At 29.9% G+C, this 23203-nt stretch overlaps 4 protein-coding genes across 7 annotated transcripts; 2 read left to right on the forward strand and 2 right to left on the reverse strand.

Moving 5' to 3' along the window:
• The first annotated feature begins 14130 nt into the window (after nucleotides 1-14130).
• On the forward strand, nucleotides 14131-16417 carry LOC145961537 (complex I assembly factor ACAD9, mitochondrial). The gene has a single exon (XM_083081851.1). The coding sequence runs from the start codon at nucleotides 14425-14427 to the stop codon at nucleotides 16306-16308; it is 1884 nt and encodes a 627-aa protein (XP_082937977.1). The 5' UTR covers nucleotides 14131-14424; the 3' UTR covers nucleotides 16309-16417.
• Nucleotides 16418-16726: 309 nt separating this feature from the next.
• Nucleotides 16727-19062, reverse strand: Trus (programmed cell death 2 like trus). Its single transcript, XM_083081864.1, has 4 exons — nucleotides 18922-19062; nucleotides 18044-18477; nucleotides 17508-17960; nucleotides 16727-17410 (listed from the first exon to the last, which is right to left on the reverse strand). The coding sequence occupies exons 1-4, from the start codon at nucleotides 19030-19032 to the stop codon at nucleotides 17146-17148; spliced, it is 1263 nt and encodes a 420-aa protein (XP_082937990.1). The 5' UTR covers nucleotides 19033-19062; the 3' UTR covers nucleotides 16727-17145.
• Nucleotides 19063-19154: 92 nt separating this feature from the next.
• Nucleotides 19155-21562, reverse strand: Fy (fuzzy planar cell polarity protein-like protein). Of its 4 annotated transcripts, none has more exons than XM_083081892.1 (6): nucleotides 21222-21560; nucleotides 20744-21136; nucleotides 20477-20674; nucleotides 20174-20373; nucleotides 19913-20084; nucleotides 19155-19280 (listed from the first exon to the last, which is right to left on the reverse strand). In XM_083081892.1, the coding sequence occupies exons 1-6, from the start codon at nucleotides 21297-21299 to the stop codon at nucleotides 19227-19229; spliced, it is 1095 nt and encodes a 364-aa protein (XP_082938018.1). In that variant the 5' UTR covers nucleotides 21300-21560; the 3' UTR covers nucleotides 19155-19226. The 4 variants fall into 4 exon arrangements, with proteins under 4 accessions (XP_082938018.1, XP_082938010.1, XP_082938027.1 ...); XM_083081884.1 differs by lacking the exon at nucleotides 19155-19280 and adding an exon at nucleotides 19288-19371 and having other exon boundaries at nucleotides 21222-21561; XM_083081901.1 differs by lacking the exon at nucleotides 19155-19280 and adding an exon at nucleotides 19660-19791.
• Nucleotides 21563-21689: 127 nt separating this feature from the next.
• On the forward strand, nucleotides 21690-23149 carry Mrpl19 (mitochondrial ribosomal protein L19). The gene is made up of 4 exons (XM_083081911.1): nucleotides 21690-21914; nucleotides 22058-22493; nucleotides 22581-22865; nucleotides 22948-23149. The coding sequence occupies exons 1-4, from the start codon at nucleotides 21845-21847 to the stop codon at nucleotides 23075-23077; spliced, it is 921 nt and encodes a 306-aa protein (XP_082938037.1). The 5' UTR covers nucleotides 21690-21844; the 3' UTR covers nucleotides 23078-23149.
• The last annotated feature ends 54 nt before the right edge of the window (nucleotides 23150-23203 follow it).

Consider the following 23203-nt stretch of genomic DNA (forward strand, 5'->3'; position numbering starts at 1 on the left):
TTAATTTGAAAAAATTATTTAAAATACATGCACAAATTAACGTATCCAAAATATTTTTATAATTTTTGTTAATATAATATATTATATATACGCGAAATTATACATGAATGTTACATAAAATGTGCGAGTACTTAAAAAGAGACGAATCGAATGGGTACCCCTATATCAGTAAGATATTGATTAAAAGAAAAATATATTATTAATTTAAACGTTACAAGAATAAGAATCTAGATAATTAATCTAGAATTAATTATATATTTAAAATTATTTCATTTATTTTATTTTGAACACTATTCGAATTGAAATTTTTTAAATCTTGCTGTTATCGGGTTCGATTCGTCTCGCGCGCGACGGTACCCCAAATTATGTGTTCGCACATTTAACACAAACTCCAATAATGCATGTATTTTATTATTTATAAATATAATCGTTCGTAATCACATTTCGATAATAAAGGTTATATCCATTTAATTTTCAGTAAAGAAATATATTTCTTAGTAATGGAAGAACATGTTTTCTGACGTGAATATCAATTTCGCGAATTGAAAATAATGACGAGGGATATTTGTCTTTGATTTAATACTGAAATCATTGCTATCGGGAATAGTCCGGAAGATCCAGGATTCGTTCCCTCCTACAGTGAAATTCCCGACGTTCAATGGATCACTTAACTTTTCTTCGCAGATTGATCTTGCGAAATCTGATGTAGAAACAAGATGTTAATCGTTCTCCATTTTTAAGATCGTTCCTCTTTTTATCGGATATTACCGGTATGTCACTCGCGTATCTGCAATTGAATATTTTGAATATTATCGATTTATTTATTCGTCGCGGTTTATCGCGAATTTTAAATCGCGATTTATCTTAAAAATTCGTAAGTAAATCGGTCGGTGAATTGTATATTCACAAACATTACAGACCTCAAATGATTGTTGCAATATTTTTGATTTTTTATACTTTCGTGATAATAATTATATCGCGCTCGTGTCTATTGAGAGCTTCGATCATTATATTTATTCGTCGCGTTTTTTCGGGAATTTTAAATCGCGATTTATCTTATAATTTAATCGTTGACTTATACATTAAAGCTTTGTTTATCTTTTCACGTCTTTGAATATTGTTTTTAATAGTTCGTGCTGGTAGTGCAAATATTTTCTTCTATAATTTAAAGACGATTGATAACTATATTAATGACTGTTTTAATCGTGATTCTTTACATTATTTTAATCTTATTAAACTCTACTATTATATCGATTATTAAAGGGACTTTGAAAATCATTCGTTCCGTTATTTTCTATTAAACGTGACCACAACGCGATTTTTAATTATATTTTAAAACTTATAGAGCTCATTTCTTCTTATTCAGCTAATCATGCGCGAAATAAGATATGTATTTTATTCTCAATCGTGAAATTCGTATAAAGTCGCGTATTAATCGCAAATAAATCGGACAATAAATTTTATGTTCATAAACAATACGGATCACAAATGTTTGCTAAAATATCTTCGTCTGTCAACATTTGTGTGATAATAATTATATCGCACGCGTGTCTATTGATGGTTTCGATTATCATATTATAAAAATTATGCGTATCTCGCAATCGAATATTCCGATTATTGTCGATTTATTTATTCGCCGCGTTTTCTCGCGAATTTTAAATCGCGATTTATTTAGTAACTTAATTGTTGATTTCGAAGTTTATTCTATCTTTTCATTTTGAATATTTCCTTTGATAAGGATTCCTCTACACAAAATGCGTCAGTAATGCAAATACTTTCTTTTACAATCGAAGAAACGATCAATAATTTTATTAATGACTCTTTTGATCATGATTATTTACGTTTATACGTTATTTATATAAAACTAATTAAATTCTATTATTCTATGTCGATTATTAATAATATATATCGTGTAATTAATCATCATTAATCAGTCTTGTCTGGTCTACGTAAAAATTTTTAGTAAATTTTATATTATACGTATACTTTGGACACTTTCGTGTAATAAATTTTATTTTGTATTAAGTTTAATATTACAGTTTATATTAAATTTGTATTATATTTTGTAATACATATTTCTAATGCATTGTATTTTATATATTCTGCATTAAATTTTGTAATATATATATTTGTAATGTAATTATTTTTATATTACATAATTTAATATTTTGTAATGTGTTTTTTATGTAATTGCAAATTAATTATAATTTACGTTGTATATATTATAATTATGTAATATATATTTTTTATATGTATTATATTCTCTGTTTAAAAACTCTATTAAAAAAAATAAAAATAAATAAAAAAATTTTTCCTCCTCAATTTTTCCTCCCCTGTATCTCCGCCTTAACGAAGGCATTTGCCAGGTGAGGAGGTTTCAGTACTCTCATGAACCTGAGAGCTATGCCGGCGGTAACATATGCCGATATTCATATAGTCTATTCTTATATTTAAAATCATTTGGACAACGTATGGGCACACATACATACACATATAGGTAAGTAATTTATAAAAATTATTTTTATAAAAATTATTATTTATCATATTTATATATTATTTTCAAAATAATGATTGTTATACTCTGGTGCTACCGGCATTTCGTGCACATAGCACGGAACAAAACCAGAAATTGTGCACATTATATATTACCCTCTGAGAACATTCATGGACATTGGCTTTGTAGTTCATGTCCACGTTTTCAATGTCCATAGAGAGAGTATCGCTTTCAGGGACCACCTAAAAACAGGCCATGACATCTCTCAGTCTTCTCTCTGCTATTATTACGTATTCTATGGGGATTTATGCAGAGAGAAGACTGAGAGATGTCATGACCCGTTTTTAGATGATCCCTGGAAGCGATACTCCCTCTGTGGACACTAAAAACGTGGACATGAACTACAAAACCAATGTCCACGAATGTTCTCAGAGGGTAACACATATGTCCCTCTGATAATATAAATAATATAAATAAAAATATAAATAATTTAATTAATAATAATTTATTATATAACAATATTAGTATGTTCTCTCTTTTCACGCTATTATTTATTTATTTATTTATGTGTCTTCTTTTTCTTTTTCTCAACATCATTTATTTATTTATTTAGTTCGCTCTAAGTCAGTCTTTTAAAATGCAAAACTAAATATTATAAAATTTGACTTCGGAAAAACGCGGTAAAACAATCGAATAAATTCAAATCATTAGCATAACAAAAGGTTCCGTGATATATCAATCGTTTAATAATTAATTTAAAATAAAATACCTCTATAATTTAAAATTCCGCGTGTTTATGTAGTACGTAAAATATTTCGGCAGAGAATTATCAATAATATCATGTTTGGCCTTGGCGACGTATAGCAAGCGCGCTATACATATCACGGCTTTGTCATCATTCGCACGGTGACTCTCGAGTAATAAAGTAGTGATGAGAAACGCTTCGTATATTGTAATTTTTGTACTAAACACGATTATGATTAGTATCGAAACATAATTTGCTATAAATATTAATAATTAAAAATTAATTAACTTTTGATAAACATGAAACTGTATCGCAACGATAAATATTTATCGAATCGTAATCATTCATTACTGCGAATAAAAATTGAAACAGGGAATACATGAAAGGGGACAAGAGAATTAAATATATTATGATCTTTTGATCATCAATGCTTATTATAATATTTCTTTAACAATATTAGAATTAAATATATTTCGACCAATGCTTTAAATTTTCTCAATCCTGGTTAATTAAACAAGAAATATATTTAATTCTAATATTGTTAAAGAAATATTATAATAAGCATCGATGATCAAAAGATCATAATATATTTAATTCTCTTGTCATCTTTCATGTATCCCCTATTTCAATTTTTATTCGCAGTAATGATTGATTACGATTCGATAAATATTTATCGTTGCGATACAGTTTCATGTCGTTTATCAAAAGTTAATTAATTTTTAATTATTAATATTTATAGCAAATTATGTTTCGATACTAATCGTAATCGTATTTAGTAGAAAAATTACAATATACGAAGCGTTTCTCACCACTACCTTACTACTCGAGAGTCACCGCGCGAATGATGACAAAGCCGTAACGTATAGTGTGCTACTGTTTATATTTTATATTGCCAAAGTCGAACACCGTGTTATCGACAATTCGTTGAAATATTTTATATATTATAAAATATACACTAACGCGAAATATATTAAATAACAGAAATACTTTAATTTATTGATTATTAATTAAACAATTTATCACGGAGCATTTCGTTACGTTAATTATTTGCATCTGTAATTCGATTGTTTTACTTCGTGTTTTCTCAGAATCCCTCCCCCCCCCCAAATTATATTTAGATTGTCAAGTAGAGTGATAAAGTAACACGGATGGAATATATTTGTGACTCTAAGTATTAAAATAATAATTATTGTCCGTAAAGATCACAATGATCGAAGTGATTATTTAATATTTTGTATTCCTATCATTTTATCGATTCTCGATTAAATTGTATATTAATATACAATTTAATCGAGAATCGATTTAATGTGATAGGAATCCAACATATTAAATAATCACATCGATGTTTGCAATCTTTACGGACAATAATTATTATTTTAATACTTAGAGTCACAAATATATTCCATCCGTGTTACTTTATCATTTTACTTGACAATCTAAATATAATTTGGGGGGGGATTGTGAAAGAACACGAAGTAAAACAATCGAATTATAGATGCAAATAATTAGTATAACGAAAGACTTCATGATGAATAGTTTAATAAATAATCAATTAATCTTAATCAATAAATTAAAATGCTTCTATAATTTAATATTCCGCGCACGAATATTTTATATTACAGAAAATATTTCGGCAACGAGAGAATTATCAATAACACCGTGTTCGACCTTGATAAACAGTATCGCGCTATTGTTAATATGTTACACGGCTTTATTATCATTCGCACAGTGATCTTGAGTAGTGACGTGAGAGACGTTTCACATATTATCAAATTCTTTCTTTACATAGTCAACCTTGGCGATATAAACAGTACCGCGGTAATGTTTCTGACTTACGATCATTCGCTCAGTGGCTCTTGAGCAGTGAATATCTTGAGTAGTGATGTGAGACGTATCATATATTATCAAATTCTTTCTCTGAACACAATTGCAAGTGCAACGAGGAACTTTTCGTGAATGAATGTAAGTGCAACGAGGAATTCAAATGAGTGCAACGAGGATTGAAGTGCCACGAGGAAAAAGCGAAGAAAGCAAAAAAAAAAGGAGATTTTGGAAATGGATGGACCAATGAAATATGATGTAAGTCATTAATATAAATTATTTATCACATTCATTATTTGTTATATTGTTGCGTCCCCGCGTCCCGTCCCGCTGTATTCGTCACCCGTTGAATTCTTTCGAAGAAGGTCGTTTCCGCGCGCGATGTCAAGATATTGTTATAAACAACGACTGTCAAAGAATCTGAGCCCAGCTGTCAAGCTGTGCGGACGCGCGTCTATTTGTGATCCATTTTACGATTATTCTGAATTCTTGTATGTTACTCGCGGTTTATTAAAATTCTTGTGCACCTTAAATCGCGTTATTATTTACGAGTGCACGAACGTCAGCGTATGCCGAAAAAAATATTCCATTTTATTTTAAAATATTTATAAAACATTTATAAAATTTTTTATTAATTAATATTTTCAGTTACTTCTTATATTTTATAAAACATTTCATATTAATATATTTATTTAAATATTTCATGTATAAAAAAAATAGAAATTTTTTTATTTATCATATTCCTAAAAGTTTATATCTAAGAAATATAAATTATTTTGTAATTACGAAATTTATAATATTAAAATATAATAATTAGTTTTAAAAATAATTAGTTTTAAAATCAATTATTTTGAACATTGCTTTATATAATAGATTTTCTTTTATCTTTTATATTTTTATTTATTATTTATATTTGCGAATTTAAATTTATGTACTATATTACAAAATAAATTTCAAATTATGTATTATATTATATATAAAATTATATATAATATAACCCTCCCATGGGGTACACCTTGTCGCGGTGGGAGGGCTTAGTACTTGGATGGTGCCTTGAGGTTTATCTTAAATTTTTCTATTTATGATAAATTTTAAGGTGCCTGAATGGGAAGCTAAGTACCCTTTCGCGTCGTCGGTGCCGTCAACGTGCCGCGGACGGCAAGCGCTTCGTTACCGCGTTTTCGCGTTGCAGTATTCTCGCGTTGTCGCGTTTTCGCGGAACTTTTGGACTTTTTCATATAAAATCCCAATTTCATTTATTGTCACGAGTCTCTACTTCCGATGCCAACTAACTGGGATGTTTCGAGTTTGCACACGTTACTATACAACGTACACTCGCGCTTCGTGCTTCGTGCTTCGTCAAGTGATTCGGCCCGAATTAGTTAGAACTTGATCGATTGCTCGGAATGGTCGTCAATGGGTCCCTTCTCTTTGCTCGTCTACAGCCATACGCACTGCGTGTGTTAACCCTGTCGAGGAGTCGAGTGGATTCCCCTAGGCACGATTTTCGCTCGGTAAAAGGGGTTGCCTCCCCATTTTCTAAATTGCTGAATGTTAGCATTTAAAAAATGTGGGTATCCTCTTCTTTTGCCGTCTACTAGCCTGGTGTAGCATATAGCAACCGCGGGAGGCATAATATGTCCGGGCGGAGCACCTGAAATCGTGCTTAGCGAGTCCAGGTTCGATACGAGATAGGATAATTATGCGCGAAAAAGAGTTGGTGAATTTCATTTTCCTCTATTTCCGTTAATCGCTTCGTCTTCTTTCCGGTTTGGGCTTAGTCCTTGCTCGTTGTATCGTTGCATTCCCGACCTGTTGACTCGAAGCTGATTCTCGTAAGTGAAATGGGATTTTCGCTCGTACTGAAACCGGGAGTGCCGTTTAAAGTATATACATATTAAGTATATACATCGCGCGATCAAATAGAAAATTTTTTATTGTACCGAAATAGTGCGGACACCGTTAAGTATCGCGCGTAAAATAGCGGAAATAGCGATATAAAAATATCGCTCGCGAGTGCGGGAGTGTCGTTATCGCGCGCCAACAACATGAGAGGAGGAGGAGGCCTGGGAGAGGCATCTTACATCGGCGGAGCAACCTGATGGTGAATATCTATTATTTATATGTTAATTGTTATAAATCGTTAACTTGTTATAAACGAACAATAATTCGATCTTATTATTTAAATGAATTAAAGAGAAAGATTTTTATAAAAGTCATATAAAATTTTCTATTTAAAAAACGGTTTCAAAAATTTATAAAATTTTTCCATACGTGTTTATCTGCTTATTATTTTACACATGGGATATAAAATTCCGCGCGATAAAAATTTTTTTAAATATTAATTGCATTTTGTGAGCATTATTATAAATGAATTTTATATTTGTATGTTACAGACAACTAGCTTCGATAACAACAACTCCGCTGTTGCGCATCAGTGCCGGTGAGTGAAAAAAACTTTTATTTAACTTTAAGGTAACAGATTCGTAGAGATTGCAGATGTAGATGTAGATGTAGATGTAGATGTAGATGTAGATTGTAGATTGTAGATAAATCCGTTGCCTTAAAATGGATGAGCTAGGATGGATTAAATTAAATAAATTAAATTAAATAATTAAATTAAATTAATTCAATTAAATTAAATAATTTTAATAAGTTCTTTCGAACTTATGCTTTGCATCTATTGCGAAAATATATTGAAATATTAATTAAAAAAAGAAGAGATTAAGAAAAGATTTTTTTGTAAAGATTTTGTCTAATTTATTAAATAAAGGACACGCATTAACAATTACCAATTTTATCAATTTTTGATGCTAATTTATTCTTATAATACGCACTTATCTTCTAATTGCTCATAGCTCATCCATCGTAGAATTTGTTTGTAGATATTGTTTTTAAACTTTACTTTAACTTAATATAAAGCCAAATGATTAATTAATTAAATAATTTGTAATATGATAAATACACATATTAATTTTATATTTTACTATAAAATATAATTTATAGAAATTTGTAGTAATTTGGCTTTATTTCAGTTAAAATAAAGTTATATTCAATATTTAACGAACGATCGTGAAATCGAACGATCGTTACTAAATGAGCGTAAATATTTCACGCTCTTTTGCCGGTAATTATCCGGCAAAAGAAGGAGTAATTATCTCCTTCTTCGATCTCTGATTAGAGATCGAGAAAGAAAGTGGCCAGGATCAACGAAAGGTAGGTTCAACTGGCCTGAAGAGTACGGTTAGGGTACGCGGTTAGGGCACGTGACTAAAATATATACATGATTAGGTGAGGTGATGATTAGAGATAGGTTCCTCAAATCTCGAATAATTTTAGTTAATCAGGAAGTAGGGTTGTTAAGGCTATTAAGTAAAATCATTAGAATTCTTCTATTAATATTAGGGTTGTTAGGGCTCTTAAGATCATTAGAATTCTGTTATAGTAGGATTGTTGGAGCTATTAAAATTATTAGAATCCTTTAATAGTAGGGTTGTTAGGGCTATTAAGTAAGATTCATTCTTTCTTTTAATATTCCAATAATCCTAGGGGTAAATTAAAATTATTTTAATTAAGTTGAATTTATTTTTAAAAACGTAAAAATGAATATAACATGTTTTAAAAATAAAAATGTTTTAAAAGGGAAATTTAAATTATCAAAATTATCTTCAGAAATATTAAAGAAATTGCATAATTATTAACGTTTAAGAAATCTTAACATGTTATATTTTATTTTAAAACTTAAAAATGTATGTGTATTAAATCGAATATAATATTAAATCCAAATGTTAATGCTATCAATATCAAATTATTATATCAATGTTATTAAATATTTGAATAAATGGAATTATTATTTGATATTGATAGCATCATAAATTTGTAAATTGTAAATTGTAAATTATAAATAGTTATAATTGTATTTTAATTATAATATCTAACATTGATATTTTAATTGTAAAATACAATACAATTATGACTATAATTATATTATATGAAATTGTATTTATGATTGTAAATTCTTATGTAAATTACACGAAAAATTATCGAAAGTATACGTATAATGATTACATAATAGTAATTAACATAATAGTAATTCATTAAATTAAAGTATTTGTTTCTGTAGTATATATTTTTGGAATATTCATAAAAGAGTAACTGTTTGTATTTTCATGTCAAAGAGGAACTGAATATTCTTAAAATAAATTATTAAATTATGATTGCGAAAATACCGTGTTCTTTCCGCGTTCTCTTCGCGTTCTTATACAAGATTATCATTTTAACAGAAGAATTTTATCGCTGTCCCTCTCGTCAGATAATATTCCTAAATATTGCTAATTAAATATAAAGAAATGTCGAATAAGAGAGTGAAGATTCGATAAGATTTGTGATAAGTCAACGATTAAATATTAACTTCACAAAATTTAACGATCACCTTCGATATTATAGAATCGCGAGTTAATTATTATGAATTTAATAATTTATTTTTTTTGGTTATATTTGTATTTACGAATTTTTTTTTTCATATCGGAAAATATTCATAAATAAATTAATAAATTACCGTTGCGAAAACACCGTGTTCTTTTCGCGTCCTTTTTCGCATTCTTTTTCGCGTTCTTAGACGAGATTGTCGTTTTAATAAAAGAGTTACCATTGTTCCTTCCGTTAAATAAACTTTAATGAAAATTGCGTGGCTCGTACCGCCAAGGAGTCAAAACGATTTTCATCATGGAGAATTATTTTTCATCGGTTCTTGTGAGATCCATTCGCGACGTCTAGTTCGGTGCCCTGTTAAAAATTGGGAATTTTTATTGTAAGATTGAAGGAACTAATCTCAGGTTTTCCTGGCAATTTCCGAAAGCAATGATTTCGGTAGTAATTCAACGATGATACGCTTCTTTAACGTCGAATTAATTTAAATAATATATATTTAGATGAGAGAAATGTATCTTTTCTTTTCTTCGTTAAAAATGTTCTATCATTATTAGGATTGGTATTATTATTGTCTATATATATAATGCTAGAAAGATTTAATAGTAGATTAAATATGGATATAGCGTTGTGTATAAATTTTAGGTTTTCAAGTAATTTCATATTGTAATTAATTTGTATAAATTTTTTGATAAAAATAATTACGAACGAATATATTTTTAATTAATATAATTTGTCTCTTTTGAAAAATTATTTTTAGGTGCTGGGGATATTAACATTAATTTTTAGTTTCTTTTAAGAAACTATTTGCAGGTATTGGACATCCATCGGCATTTTGAAATATTAGTTTTTAGATATATACCATTTTATATATATGTATAATAAAATACATGCACAAATTTACGTATCCAAAATATTTTTATAATTTTTAATAATGTTATATATTATATATACGCGAAATTATACATGTATATTATATAAAATGTGCGAATACTTAAAAATTTCGAGACAAATCGAATGGGTACCTATATCAGTAAGATATTGATTAAAAGAAAAGAAATTATTAATTTAAACGTTATAAGAATAAGAATCTAGAGAATTAATCTAGAATTAATTGTTTAAAATTATTTGATTTATTTTATTTTGCACACTGTTCGAATTGAAATTTTTTAAATCTTGCTGATATCGGGTTCGATTCGTCTCGCGCGCGCGAACCGTACCCCAAATTATGTGTTCGCACATTTAACACAAACTCCAATAATGCATGTATTTTATTATTTATAAATATAATCGTTCGTAATCACATTTCAATAAAAAAGGTCGTTATATCCATTTAATTTTCAATAAAGAAATATATTTCTTAATAATGGAAGAACATGTTTTCTAATGTGCATATCAATTTCGTGAATTGGAGATAATGACGAGGGATAATTGTGGTTGATTTATTACTGAAATCATTGCTATCGGGAATAGTCCGGAAGATCCAGGATTCGTTCCCTCCTACAGTGAAGTTCCCGACATTCAATGGATTACTTAACTTTTCTTCGCAGATTGATCTTGCGAAATCTGATGTAGAAACAAGATGTTAATTGTTCTCCATTTTTAAGATCGCTCCTCTTTTTATCGGATATTACTGATATATCATTCGCGTATCTGCAATTGAATATTTTGAATATTATCGATTTATTTATTCGTCGCGTTTTATCGCGAATTTTAAATCGCGATTTATCTTATAAAAATTCGCAAGTAAATCGGTCGGTGAATTGTATATTCGCAAACATTACAGACCTCAAATGATTGTCGAAATATTTTTGATTTTCTATACTTACGTGATAGCAATTATATCGCGCTCGTGTCTATTGAGAGCTTCGATTATTATATTATAAAAATTACGTATCGCGATCAAATATTCCGCATATTATGGACTTATTTATTCGTCGCGTTTTCCCGTGAATTCGAGTCACGATTTATCTTATAAAGATTCGCAATTGACTCAGACAATGAGTACTGTATTCGTAAATATTACAGACATCAAATTGTCTGTCCAAATATCTTCGCATTTATGTGATAATTATATCGCGCGCGATTATAATGTCTATTGAGACGCTTCGATTATTATATTATAAAAGGTATACATATCACAATCGGATATTCCGAATATTATCGATTTATTTATTCGTCGCATTTTCTCGGGAATTTTAAATCGCGATTTATCTTATAATTTAATCGTTGACTTATGCCTGTTTCTACCAACGTCGTTTAACTTTAATCTTAGCTTAACTCACTCTTTGTCTCCTTCTAACTGTTCTTTTAATTTGCAATTAACAATTACATATTTTTTCTTCGAAACAACTATGTTTTCTTTACACCAATTGATTCCTCTCATTATTTTGTACATAAAAGTATTAAGGTAAGATAATCGAAAAATGAATATTTTACAAGATATTTTACGGTTTATGTAAAATTAAGAAATGATTTCAAGCCTCATAACTCGGAAAGTACTTAATTAAAACTAACTTAATTATAGTATTTTGGAAAGCTCTTGAGATGAGCTACAAGAATATGTAATAAAAATAGCGAGTTCCATTTAAAAAATCCAAAGTGATTTTGCCCTGATCTTGACAACACTCTTCAAGGTCATACTGATATCACCATGTAATGCGTTACTTGAAACCTTACAACTTTTGTTTGAAATATTTTTGTCTGCCGCGCTCAGTTTTTGAGATATTCGGCTGAAACGGGTGATCTGCGACACCCTGTATATACATATATATATATAATAAATTAAAATAAATTGTTTCACTGCACAATATATAGACCATTTAATATTAATTATATTGAACATATTTAGACCAGGAGACGTCATGTGAACACCACAATTGATAACATTGAAAATGTATTAGAAACTAAAATTTTTATATTACTTAATTTATCTTACTGAATACATAATTTTAGAATTAATATGATTTTTACGACTAATTGTAAAATCACATTAAACCCAACATTTTATTCAAATAATTTTCAATTAGAAACATTCTTTTACTTATATAACAATAAGTAAAAGTTATCCGAATTATATTGTGTTCGATGTCATTTTAAACGCAAGAATTTCATTAATCCCTTTTAATCAAAAAAGATCAAACAAAATATAAAAGCTTTAGTTTTTATTTTATGGCAATTTAAAGTCATATATTATTATAAATAACGAAAAAATTCCCGATGCCGCAGATTCCGAAATTTCTTACACGAGACTTCATTTATAATATTCACGAATATATGTCAAAAAATAAAATGCATTTTTTATTCATTTGAAAGTAATTTTAATAGAATAATGAGAATTTTGCGATTAAAATAATACCAAACACGATATAAATCGCATAAATTTAATTAAATATATAATTATAATGAAATATTTATTATCAGATTAATTAAAAATTACCCGATTTACGTCATGTTTGATATCATTTTAATCGCCAAAATCTCATTAATTCATTAAAATTACTTTCAAACCGATAAAATTAAAAATAAAAGTTTCAATTTTTATTTTATAAGATGTTTACATTTTCGTGAATTGCGAGTGGATAGAGGAAGCGAAGAAACCGATTGTAAGAGACTTCGGAACTCTTTGATGATAGGTCATCTCGCTCGCTCTCTACTCATGGTCTTACTTTCTTTGTCACACTTGACAATCGTGATAGATAGCTCGGAAAGATAAGCGGACCCAAGAATCGAGAGCGAGCGAAACAGTAACAAGAACGAGCGAGACAATAATAGGAGCGAGCGAGACAGTAATAGGTGCGAGCGAGAGGAAAATAATAGCACGCAAGAAAAATCCGATTCTCGAGCTCGAGTCTCGTTGCTCGTGCTATTTCTATCTCGTTCGCTCTTATTGTTATTTTACTTGTCCTTCTCGCGTCCTCACGTAACTTTCGCATTGCTTTTATACATACATACGTACATACATACGTATATACCACACACACACACACACACACGCGCGCGCGCGTGTTATGTATACATCTTTAATGTAAATAAGATTTGTGGTCTCTCTTTCTCCATATATATATATATATATATATATATATATATATATATATATATATATATATATCGAGATTTATACTAAAAATAGCTATATACAATATATAGAAATTTATTCATAATATGACTATACTTGAAAATAAGATATTTTTTACCAGACTATTAATAAATAATTTATATATTTAAAGAGAGAGAAAGTTTGATATTATTTTCAATATAGATCCTACACATTTCTTAAGAATAAAAGTTCTAAATAATAAAGATGTATATATATATATATATATATATATATATATATATATATATATATATATATACATCTTTATTATTTAGAACTTTTATTCTTAAGAAATGTGTAGGATCTATATTGAAAATAATATCAAACTTTCTCTCTCTTTAAATATATAAATTATTTATTAATAGTCTGGTAAAAAATATCTTATTTTCAAGTATAGTCATATTATGAATAAATTTCTATATATTGTATATAGCTATTTTTAGTATAAATCTCGATATATATATATATATATATATATATATATATATATATATATGGAGAAAGAGAGACCACAAATCTTATTTACATTAAAGATGTATACATAACTTGTCTTGCATTCATATTTTTGCAGTCATATTGCCGGCACTTTGTGCATATAGCACGGAACAGAACCACAAATCGTGGACATAGCATGTTACCCTTTGAAAAGTTTCATGGACATGGCTATGTAGTTCAATGTCCACGTTTTATGGACATAGAGGCGCTTCAAATACGGGTTCCACCTAAATCAGGGGCATGGCCGCTCTCAGGCTTCTCTCTGATTTATGGTACATGGGATGTATACGTATTTTCTGTACTTTAGCAAAGTTTTAAAAAAGTAATTTTAATATAACAACGATGTTGGCACGTCAATTTCTGTGCAGAAAATTACTATGGCATTCCTCGTGCAGCTGCGTATCCGTTCGATATACGCAAAGCGTAAGTCAGCATGCACTAGATACGATAAACTTCGAAATGCGATTACCGACGCCTATAACGAGGCAACGACAACGGCAACCATTCGCTAAAAATTTATTTCTCGGCGTATTTGACCACGAATTAATGTATTATCCCGAGCCGCAAACCAAGGAGAGGCATACGCAATTTTTCGAGTGGCTTCAACCCATCGAAAAGTATTTGTCGCAGAATCTAGAAAATCCGCAAAGTGTCAAGAAGGATGATATTCTATCCCACCTGAAAGACCTTGGAGTCTTTCGGGCACACGTGGATGAACAGTATCTCGGTTTGAACTTGAATCAGACAGAATTGGCCAAATTAGTAGAGGTACTCAGCTGTTTCCCCTGGTTGGGTTCCTACATAGTCAAAAATCACATCATGCCTGTTCATATCATCTCTACAATGGCTTCGGAAGAACAGAAAGCAAAGTACTTGCCGAAAATAGCGACCGGTGAAATCGTTCCCACGGTCTGCTATACCGAATCCGATGGTGGAATAAATTTCAATAGCATCAAGTCTACGACAGTATTGTCAGATTGTGACACGCATTATACATTGAATGGTGAAAAGTTGTTTGTAGCCAATGGACATGACTCGAATCTATTTCTTGTATTCTCTCGATCTGGTCATTCTCAAGCAATCAGCAGTGGGCAAAGTGTCTTGTCAGTGTTTTTGGTAGACTCAGATATGAATGGTATTACCTATAAGGATATCAAGAATCTAGTAGGACTTCATAATAGTTCTACTTGTACAGTAACTTTTAAAGATACCATAATTCCAAAGGATCATGTATTAGGTGAAATAACATCTGGAATGAGTATATTGATAGATTCGCTCGCGCCTGGAAACAGAAATCTTGCTCCGCAAGCAGTTGGTATATTAAGAACTTTTATAAGATTATTAACGAGGCATGTACTGGAGAGGAAACATCTGGATGAAAATATGCACGAGTATGAAAGTGTTCAAGAAGTAATAGGTAAAATATCGGCTGCTTTATATAGCATGGAAAGTATACTGTACTTTACTACTGGCATCATGGACATGTATGAGAATCAGGATTGTACCCTCGAAAAAGCTATGGTAGAAATGTATTGCGTAAACGAATGCATAACGTGTATTTATGAAGGGCTACAAATCATTGGAGCACAAAGTTACTTGACAGAGAAGCCTTATATACAAATCTTAGAAGATGCATTATCTTATACATTGTTTGACTCTTACAATATTGATTCTAACATGTACATATCTTTACTTGGTCTACAACATACGGGCAAAAATTTGCGCCAACATATAATGAGATTACGAAATCCATTGGAGTTTCCTCAACATATATTAAATTGGGTCTTTGGTAAAGAATATCAATTAAAGCTACGCATCGCTGAGCATCTGCATCTGTCCTTGAGAAGTGGTGGTGAATTACTGGAGAAATGTATCACCAGGTTAAATAATGTCGGAATATTAATGCTACAACGTCACGGCAGTGAAATATCGAATCGACAAATGGAATTACATAGAATAAGCGAATTAGCAACGAAAACATTCGTATTAATAACTGTCCTCTCGCGAACTTCTAGAGCCTATTGCATCGGTTTGAGAAATGCCGATTTAGATCGACAATTGGCCAACATTTTTGCGATTCTCGCAGACAATAGAATCAAAACACTCACGGATGAAATTGCATCAGGGGAGTGGGTTAATGGTGACAAATTGTACAAAAATATTGCCGAACTTATATACAGTAAGAAAGATTATTTTGCCGAACATCCGTTAAGCAGAAGTTATTAAACATTCATTTCATATCAGATTTGATTCCTTTTAGAATACAAGTATGCACATGTGTATGTATAATAAAAAGAAAAATAAACAGTTATCCCGGAAATATTTATTAAATGTATGTGTTGAGCAATGTGTTTAAATTTCATAACCACATTGGTTAAGCATCCGCAGAATCCATAAGATAACATAGATATATCTATAAATTATTTTCAATCAAACTATATCTACTATTTTATAAAATTAAATTATATTCTGTAAAGATTGTTCTATCAGTCGCGAACAATTAGTTGCATAAATGCAAGAATACATAAAAAATAGTATTGCTTATATTCATGCAACTGGCTGTTTGTGACTAATGTAGAACAATCTTAACAATATATATATGTATAATGCATCTCTAATTTCCTCTAAAAATAAGGACTGTACATCATATTCCACCAATATTCTGTATTTATCAATTTTACAGTTATATCTTACATATTAAGATCAATTTTGTGTATATGTGTATATGTAAGTGTAGTGTGTGTGTTGCGCAAAAAGTAAATTAAATACTTTTAATCAGACTTTTCTATCGGGCATTCCTAAAAATTTTTTAATCATGAATCACATATTGCTTAATATAGTTTGAAATATACTCGTAATGTTTCCACTATGTCAACCATCATTCACTACTTAGAATTTCTGACAAATACATGAAGAGGTGGACGGTATTTTTTTCTACAGACGTAACATGACTAGTCTTAAATGCATAAATATGAAATTCTATGTAGGATCATTGGAAGAACCTTAGGGGAGAGAGACTTCGCATTCGTAATTTTCTTATTTAATATTTTACAACTAGTCTTACTATAGTCTTTCCGCTTGAACAATAACCTGCTCTTCCCGATATAAATCAGTCGCGGACCAACAGCTTCTAATGCAGGTGTATATTAAAACAGTACCGAATTCAATCTGGAAATTCCGTTCGCTGCGTGGATTTAATAACAACTTTGGTATGATCGTCGGTAAAACTTGTAACTCAAAAATCATTTCATCACCGCAATTTCGACATTTATCAATGCAACCGCTCAGCGGATATAGTAATAACGGTGCAGAGTTGTCTCTTGAATAACTAAAAAATAAAAATATATATACTATCATAATATATCATCCATATATATAATATAAATGCTTAGATATCAAGAATGAAACATAATTAAAGATTTTACCGTAACAGCTGCCCAGGATTTCTTTGTATTCTGCAAACAAAATTGTGGAACATTTCATCACCATGCTTAGGAATACCTTTCTCGTACTTTTCCACATCTGTTTCAATTGTCTTAGGATTGCCGCAATCTGGCGTAAATTTCGTCGATGGATCTGGATTGCCATGTTGATATTCAACTAATAAATCTCGAACGTGTTGGGACACATCTGTACCGCAATCCTCTTCATCAACCGAAAGAAATATTTCGTCGAATGTGTATTTAATTTCTTCATTCATGATTTGCAGTGGCAATGGAGTTACTTCGTGTAATAAACTAACTAAATCACATTGCGGTCGCGTCGGAGTATCAATACATACAACTTCGTTTTCATCTCCATCGATCTCTGCTGAGGCTTGAGGAGAATCTAAGCGACCTACGGCGCCTCCGCTAACTGGAGAGTCCACACTAGTTGGACTATAACATTTATAAAAAAAATTAATTACAAAATGATTATTACCCATTTTACACACACATACATAAAATAGTTTTATACAAACCTATTTGCGTTTGGATCATCTACACGCAACATAGACAATTCTTCTCGTATATCCTGATCTATTTCTTTATGCAAAGAAAAATGAAATTGTAGCGGATCATTTTCCAACATGTTATTTCCATTTGGTTCTGATGCATTGTCATTTACATTATCCCCCCAATCATCTGCATCAGATAGCCAAGCTGTTGTGGATGGTACATTAACACTCCCAGAGTCCGGAATACTTGTACTTGTTTCATCTTCTAAGTGCTGTATTCTCAGGCATGTCCAACTTTTATTTTGATTCCAGCAGTTTGGATTGATACATGCAAATATATATAATGTCCGGTGGTATTTTGAATTATCTAATGGTGCATACAACTGGAGTGCTAAGAGCTGATACAAGCCACAGAGTCTGCATTGTGGTGATAATAATGTATTTTTCCCGTAACAATTCTATAAAATGTGATAACATTGTATATATTTTATTATTATATAGTTGTATAATTACATATCAAGTTTTATTGCAAATTAATAGTTTAAAAATTTATACTGTATTCTAAGAATGTATATATATATACATATATACATACATGGTGCATATTGAATATAGTTATAATATGAAATTGCTTTACAGAATAATTTTATAATCTTATTAATATTATAATTATATTCAATTTCAACAGTACAAATTAAAATTCGCGTAAATTAAATGAATTTATTCTCTTTTCCATAAAATAAAAAAATATTTCATACATATCATTGGTATAATATCTCGCATATACTACATTGTTCACAACATTCTAATAAATATTTAACCCCAATCAAATTAATCAAAGTAAAGATCATGACAGATGAAATTTTTATAAAAATAAATGTTTTATTCTTTATTCTACCCACCGGATGCCCGCCGATCTTATTCGTCGTAAAGTTGAGTAAGGGCCGATGCTTGTCCGTGACATACTCATCCTCGTATCCGAGGTACACTTTCATACGATTGTCGCAAGCCATTTAAACCATTCAATCGCAGCTCCACATTGGAAGACTACGTACGTAGAGCTCCAGAACACCTGACACCGCCGTTTTACTTACGATCAGGACAGCTGACACGCATCAGTAACGCTTGACGCGTGCGCTTTCGCTGGTTCGCGCATTTCCCTTATCGATTTTTTTGAGCTATGAAGTGGACGTTGCGAGTATTCTCGTTATGTAGATGCTTTGTAAAACCGCAAAGATGTCATCGCGTTTTCCAATTCCCGCTTTGGATCAAAATACCATATGAATGAAATATATTGATATATACGCAATACACGATGAAACGTGTTCATTGTATTTATGTAAATGCATTCTCTGTAAAGTGAGATATTTAGATAATAAAAATAGAAGAAGAAAGGAAACAAAGTATAGAAATAAAGCTGAAACTAATATATCTATGTATAGTTATATATACTTAACACAAGAGATTACCTCTACATTTTCTACACTCTGTTGGAGAAGTAATGTCATTTTAAACATAAAACATAAAAAAAATAGATATTAGATCTATATACATCGGTATTAAAGATAAAAGTAAATTTAGGCATGATACAGTATATTTGCCTGTAATATTATGAAACAATAAAGATTACATGTACAAAATCAATATAAAAGAGTGTTCTTTATTTTATACATTATGTAAATAAAAATTTCTAATCTACCAATATATTTGTTTATCAGTAAACATCATTTTTAATATCTTCTGACTAATCAATCTCATGGTATGAGTAGGTACTACAGATGTATATAAAACACAAAGGATGTAATCATTATGTTTTACAGCATGACATTTATGATACTCAGAACATAAGTATGTTTCCTTTGCTCCAGTAAACTTCCAAGCATTTGTAATTACCTTTTCGTCACTATTCTCTTTATGTTCAACTGATAGTCCAAACATTTCAACTGCTTGATGATAAAACGTTCGTAAAATATCTAATCTATGCGATCCTATCACACGATTTTTTTCACATTGCAAGTTTCTGCCAAGTACAAATTTCTCTACTTTGTAATTTACCAGTAGAAATCTAAAATATTTATTAAATATTATATATGATACAAATAATTGTCTCTTAATATAATTGTCTATTAAATGTAAATAATTTATTTCTATTACCCAAGTGTTTCATTATCTAAAGAGACTGATGCAGGTAAATTTCGTGGATAACATTGTTCGACAGTGCATAATACATCCATATTACTCTTCCAGCATTGTACAGCAAATCTCTCAATTTCTGTTAATTCAGGATTTGGTCCACATAATGCCAGAATTTGTACATGATTAATAAGAGTAATAGCTACTAATCTGAAAGCCACCTAAAGAGAACGTTACTATATATGTATGTATATAATTTTTAATAATTTTACTTAATTTTTTAAATGTATATATATATATATATATTTCTTTAAAAATGCTTACATTTGGACTTTTGCAAGGTAAAAAAACTGGAATATCATATGTAGTACAAATACTCTCCGAAGTAATTGCTATCGTTAACAATTTTCTTTCCACAGAATCTAGAGACCACCAGCCTTCTGTAGCAGCTGCTACACAACCATGTACCAGAACACATCCATATATTGAGTCTAGATATTCCATAAATCCTTCCAAACAAGTCTTAAATATATATCTATTAAGTATTATATATAATTTTATGCTGTATATTTCAGAATAAAATTTAAATACCTGAAGCAAAATATTTTCTGAGGATATGATGCATTCTGTCATATTAACTATATTGGTTTTTGTAGAAATTTTATCTCCTATGTCTAAACAATCCATTAAGCTATCAATAATAGAACTACAGAGACGCATGTCCTTCTTAAGTCTCTCTATATTCTTAGAATTTTTTATTTCATCAATGCCAGTGAAAAGAACCATTGCACCAAAAGTAGCATCCAGAAATTTATCTAATATATATTTTGTTACTCCGCTTGCAATTGCTATTAATATAATGCATTGCTCAAATTCTTTCCATATTACTGTCATATCTGACAAGTCGGTACTTAACAGACTAATATCTTGTGATTTTAAGAACATATGAACTCCATTGAGGGATGCAATTTTCGAAAATGTCATCTGCAAATAGTTTCAAAAATATATACATCTCATTTTATATAATATACAATTAAACTTTACTTTAAATATATAACTTATACACAACTGTATCATTGTCTCCTTTCTGGCGAGAAAATAAAGGAATTCCTCCAGAGGAAGTTAAGCACATAACATATGCCGACATTCTCGCTTCAATATTTTGCAAATATTGCAAAACTATTATTATTGACACTATTATTATCTTTGAATCTTTAAAATTGTAAAAAATATTCTAAACACTTAAAAATTAACCATCTTAATTAATATCTTAATTAATTATCTCTCATCATCTCTCATCATCTCTCTCGGGAATCTCGGAATATCAAATATGCTAAATATAAAAGGTAAATAAACATTTAAAATTGACAAACTGTAAATGATTTAAGCTGCGGTCGGAAAAACACTAGAAATGCTTCGAGATGTTCGATTCAACAACCAATCAAAACAAAAAGAGCAAAAGTGTCTTTTTCTGATTGGTTAAAACGCAATGCTTTGAAGCATCTCTAGCGTCTTCTCGACCACAGATTATAAACACAGGTATATAGTGTGAATTGATTGAGGGATTGCCATTTTTTGTATCTAATAAAGGATAATTTTTTGAAGGATTTAAAGAAGAGAAAAATGATTAATGTGTTTGAATGAACACAATATAGACAAGAATAATAACAATATAGACAGAAAATTTATAAAATGATTATAGTTTCAAGAATTTTCTCTCGTAACTACGGCGGATTACAAGATAATGCAACTAAAGTGCTATGTAAGGTTATTTTTAATATCACACTTATATAATTATTTAATTATTTTGTACGCGCGATATGTATTAGAGCACAATTGTATTATTATTTTTATATATGGAATTTATATTAATTAAAACTTGAATAGAAAAATGTTATTTTTCAGATAATGCAACTAGAAAAAATACCACGAGGGTTGTTTCAAATTCGACAGAAGAATCGCATAGTAACGAAATATCAGAACAAAATGTTAAGCAAAAAAAAATAATTCCAGATAGATATCGATTTATGTATCCGGAATTTCTACCAGATCCAAATCCATTATATCGCAATACACTCAGAGAAAAATTGGAACGCATAGATATGTTAGCAAGGCGAACACACATAGCAATACCAGAGTTTTATGTTGGTTCAATATTAGCGGTGACTTATTCTGAGCCACATGCTCCTGGAAAAGTCAATAAATTCGTTGGCATATGTATAGAGAGGAAGGGAAGCGGATTGAGATCTTCATTTCTATTGAGAAATATAGTTGATAATCAAGGTATTGAAGTATGTTATGAATTATATGATCCTGCAATACAGAAAATAGATTGTCTCAGGTAAATACAAAGAGAAATTATTATTTTATATATAAATTGTTTTGAAATCTTACCACTTATTAAAATCATTATTCACAACATATCTAGACTTGAAAAAAGATTGGATTCACATTTACGATATCTTCGGGATGCACCAGCAGAATATAGTACTTTTCCCTTTGATCTGGAGCCAGAATATTTGCTAGAAGGAGCATCAGTTCCTGTAAATGATATCAAAGTACCTCTCAATGGTCTCCCATGGCTGGAGAAATGGGAACGTCAGGAACTGAAAGGTATAATAATAAAGGGTGTAACATTCAGTAAAAAACGCAATGCGAAAACTAAAATTAGTGCAAAACCATGGGAAAAATATGACTTAATGAAAATATACAGGTAAGAAAGCACCTTGTCATATCTTATATTCTTAACATTAATTTCATGTTGACTCTTATTCTAATTCATATTTGTTATCTAGGGAAACTATACCTGAAGAGGAACAAAATGAAATCTTTAATGAAGTTTATACAAAATTACATGAAATAGAAATTACTAAACGTAGGTTAAAACATAAACGTACGTTTATACGTCCACAGAAAACAGGATAAATGATTATTATACAGTACTTCTTAATTTGTGTAAAAAAATAAAATGAAATAAATATAATTGTTTTGTTACAATCTTGTATCTTGATAATGATATATAGTTACTTTCCTCATAGAATAATAATTCTA

The sequence above is a fragment of the Camponotus vicinus genome, unplaced genomic scaffold, assembly GCF_025532165.1.
Source record: "Camponotus vicinus isolate PSW18456_S1 unplaced genomic scaffold, iyCamVici1.0 SCAF_1, whole genome shotgun sequence".
In the NCBI taxonomy this organism is placed as follows: domain Eukaryota; kingdom Metazoa; phylum Arthropoda; class Insecta; order Hymenoptera; family Formicidae; genus Camponotus; species Camponotus vicinus.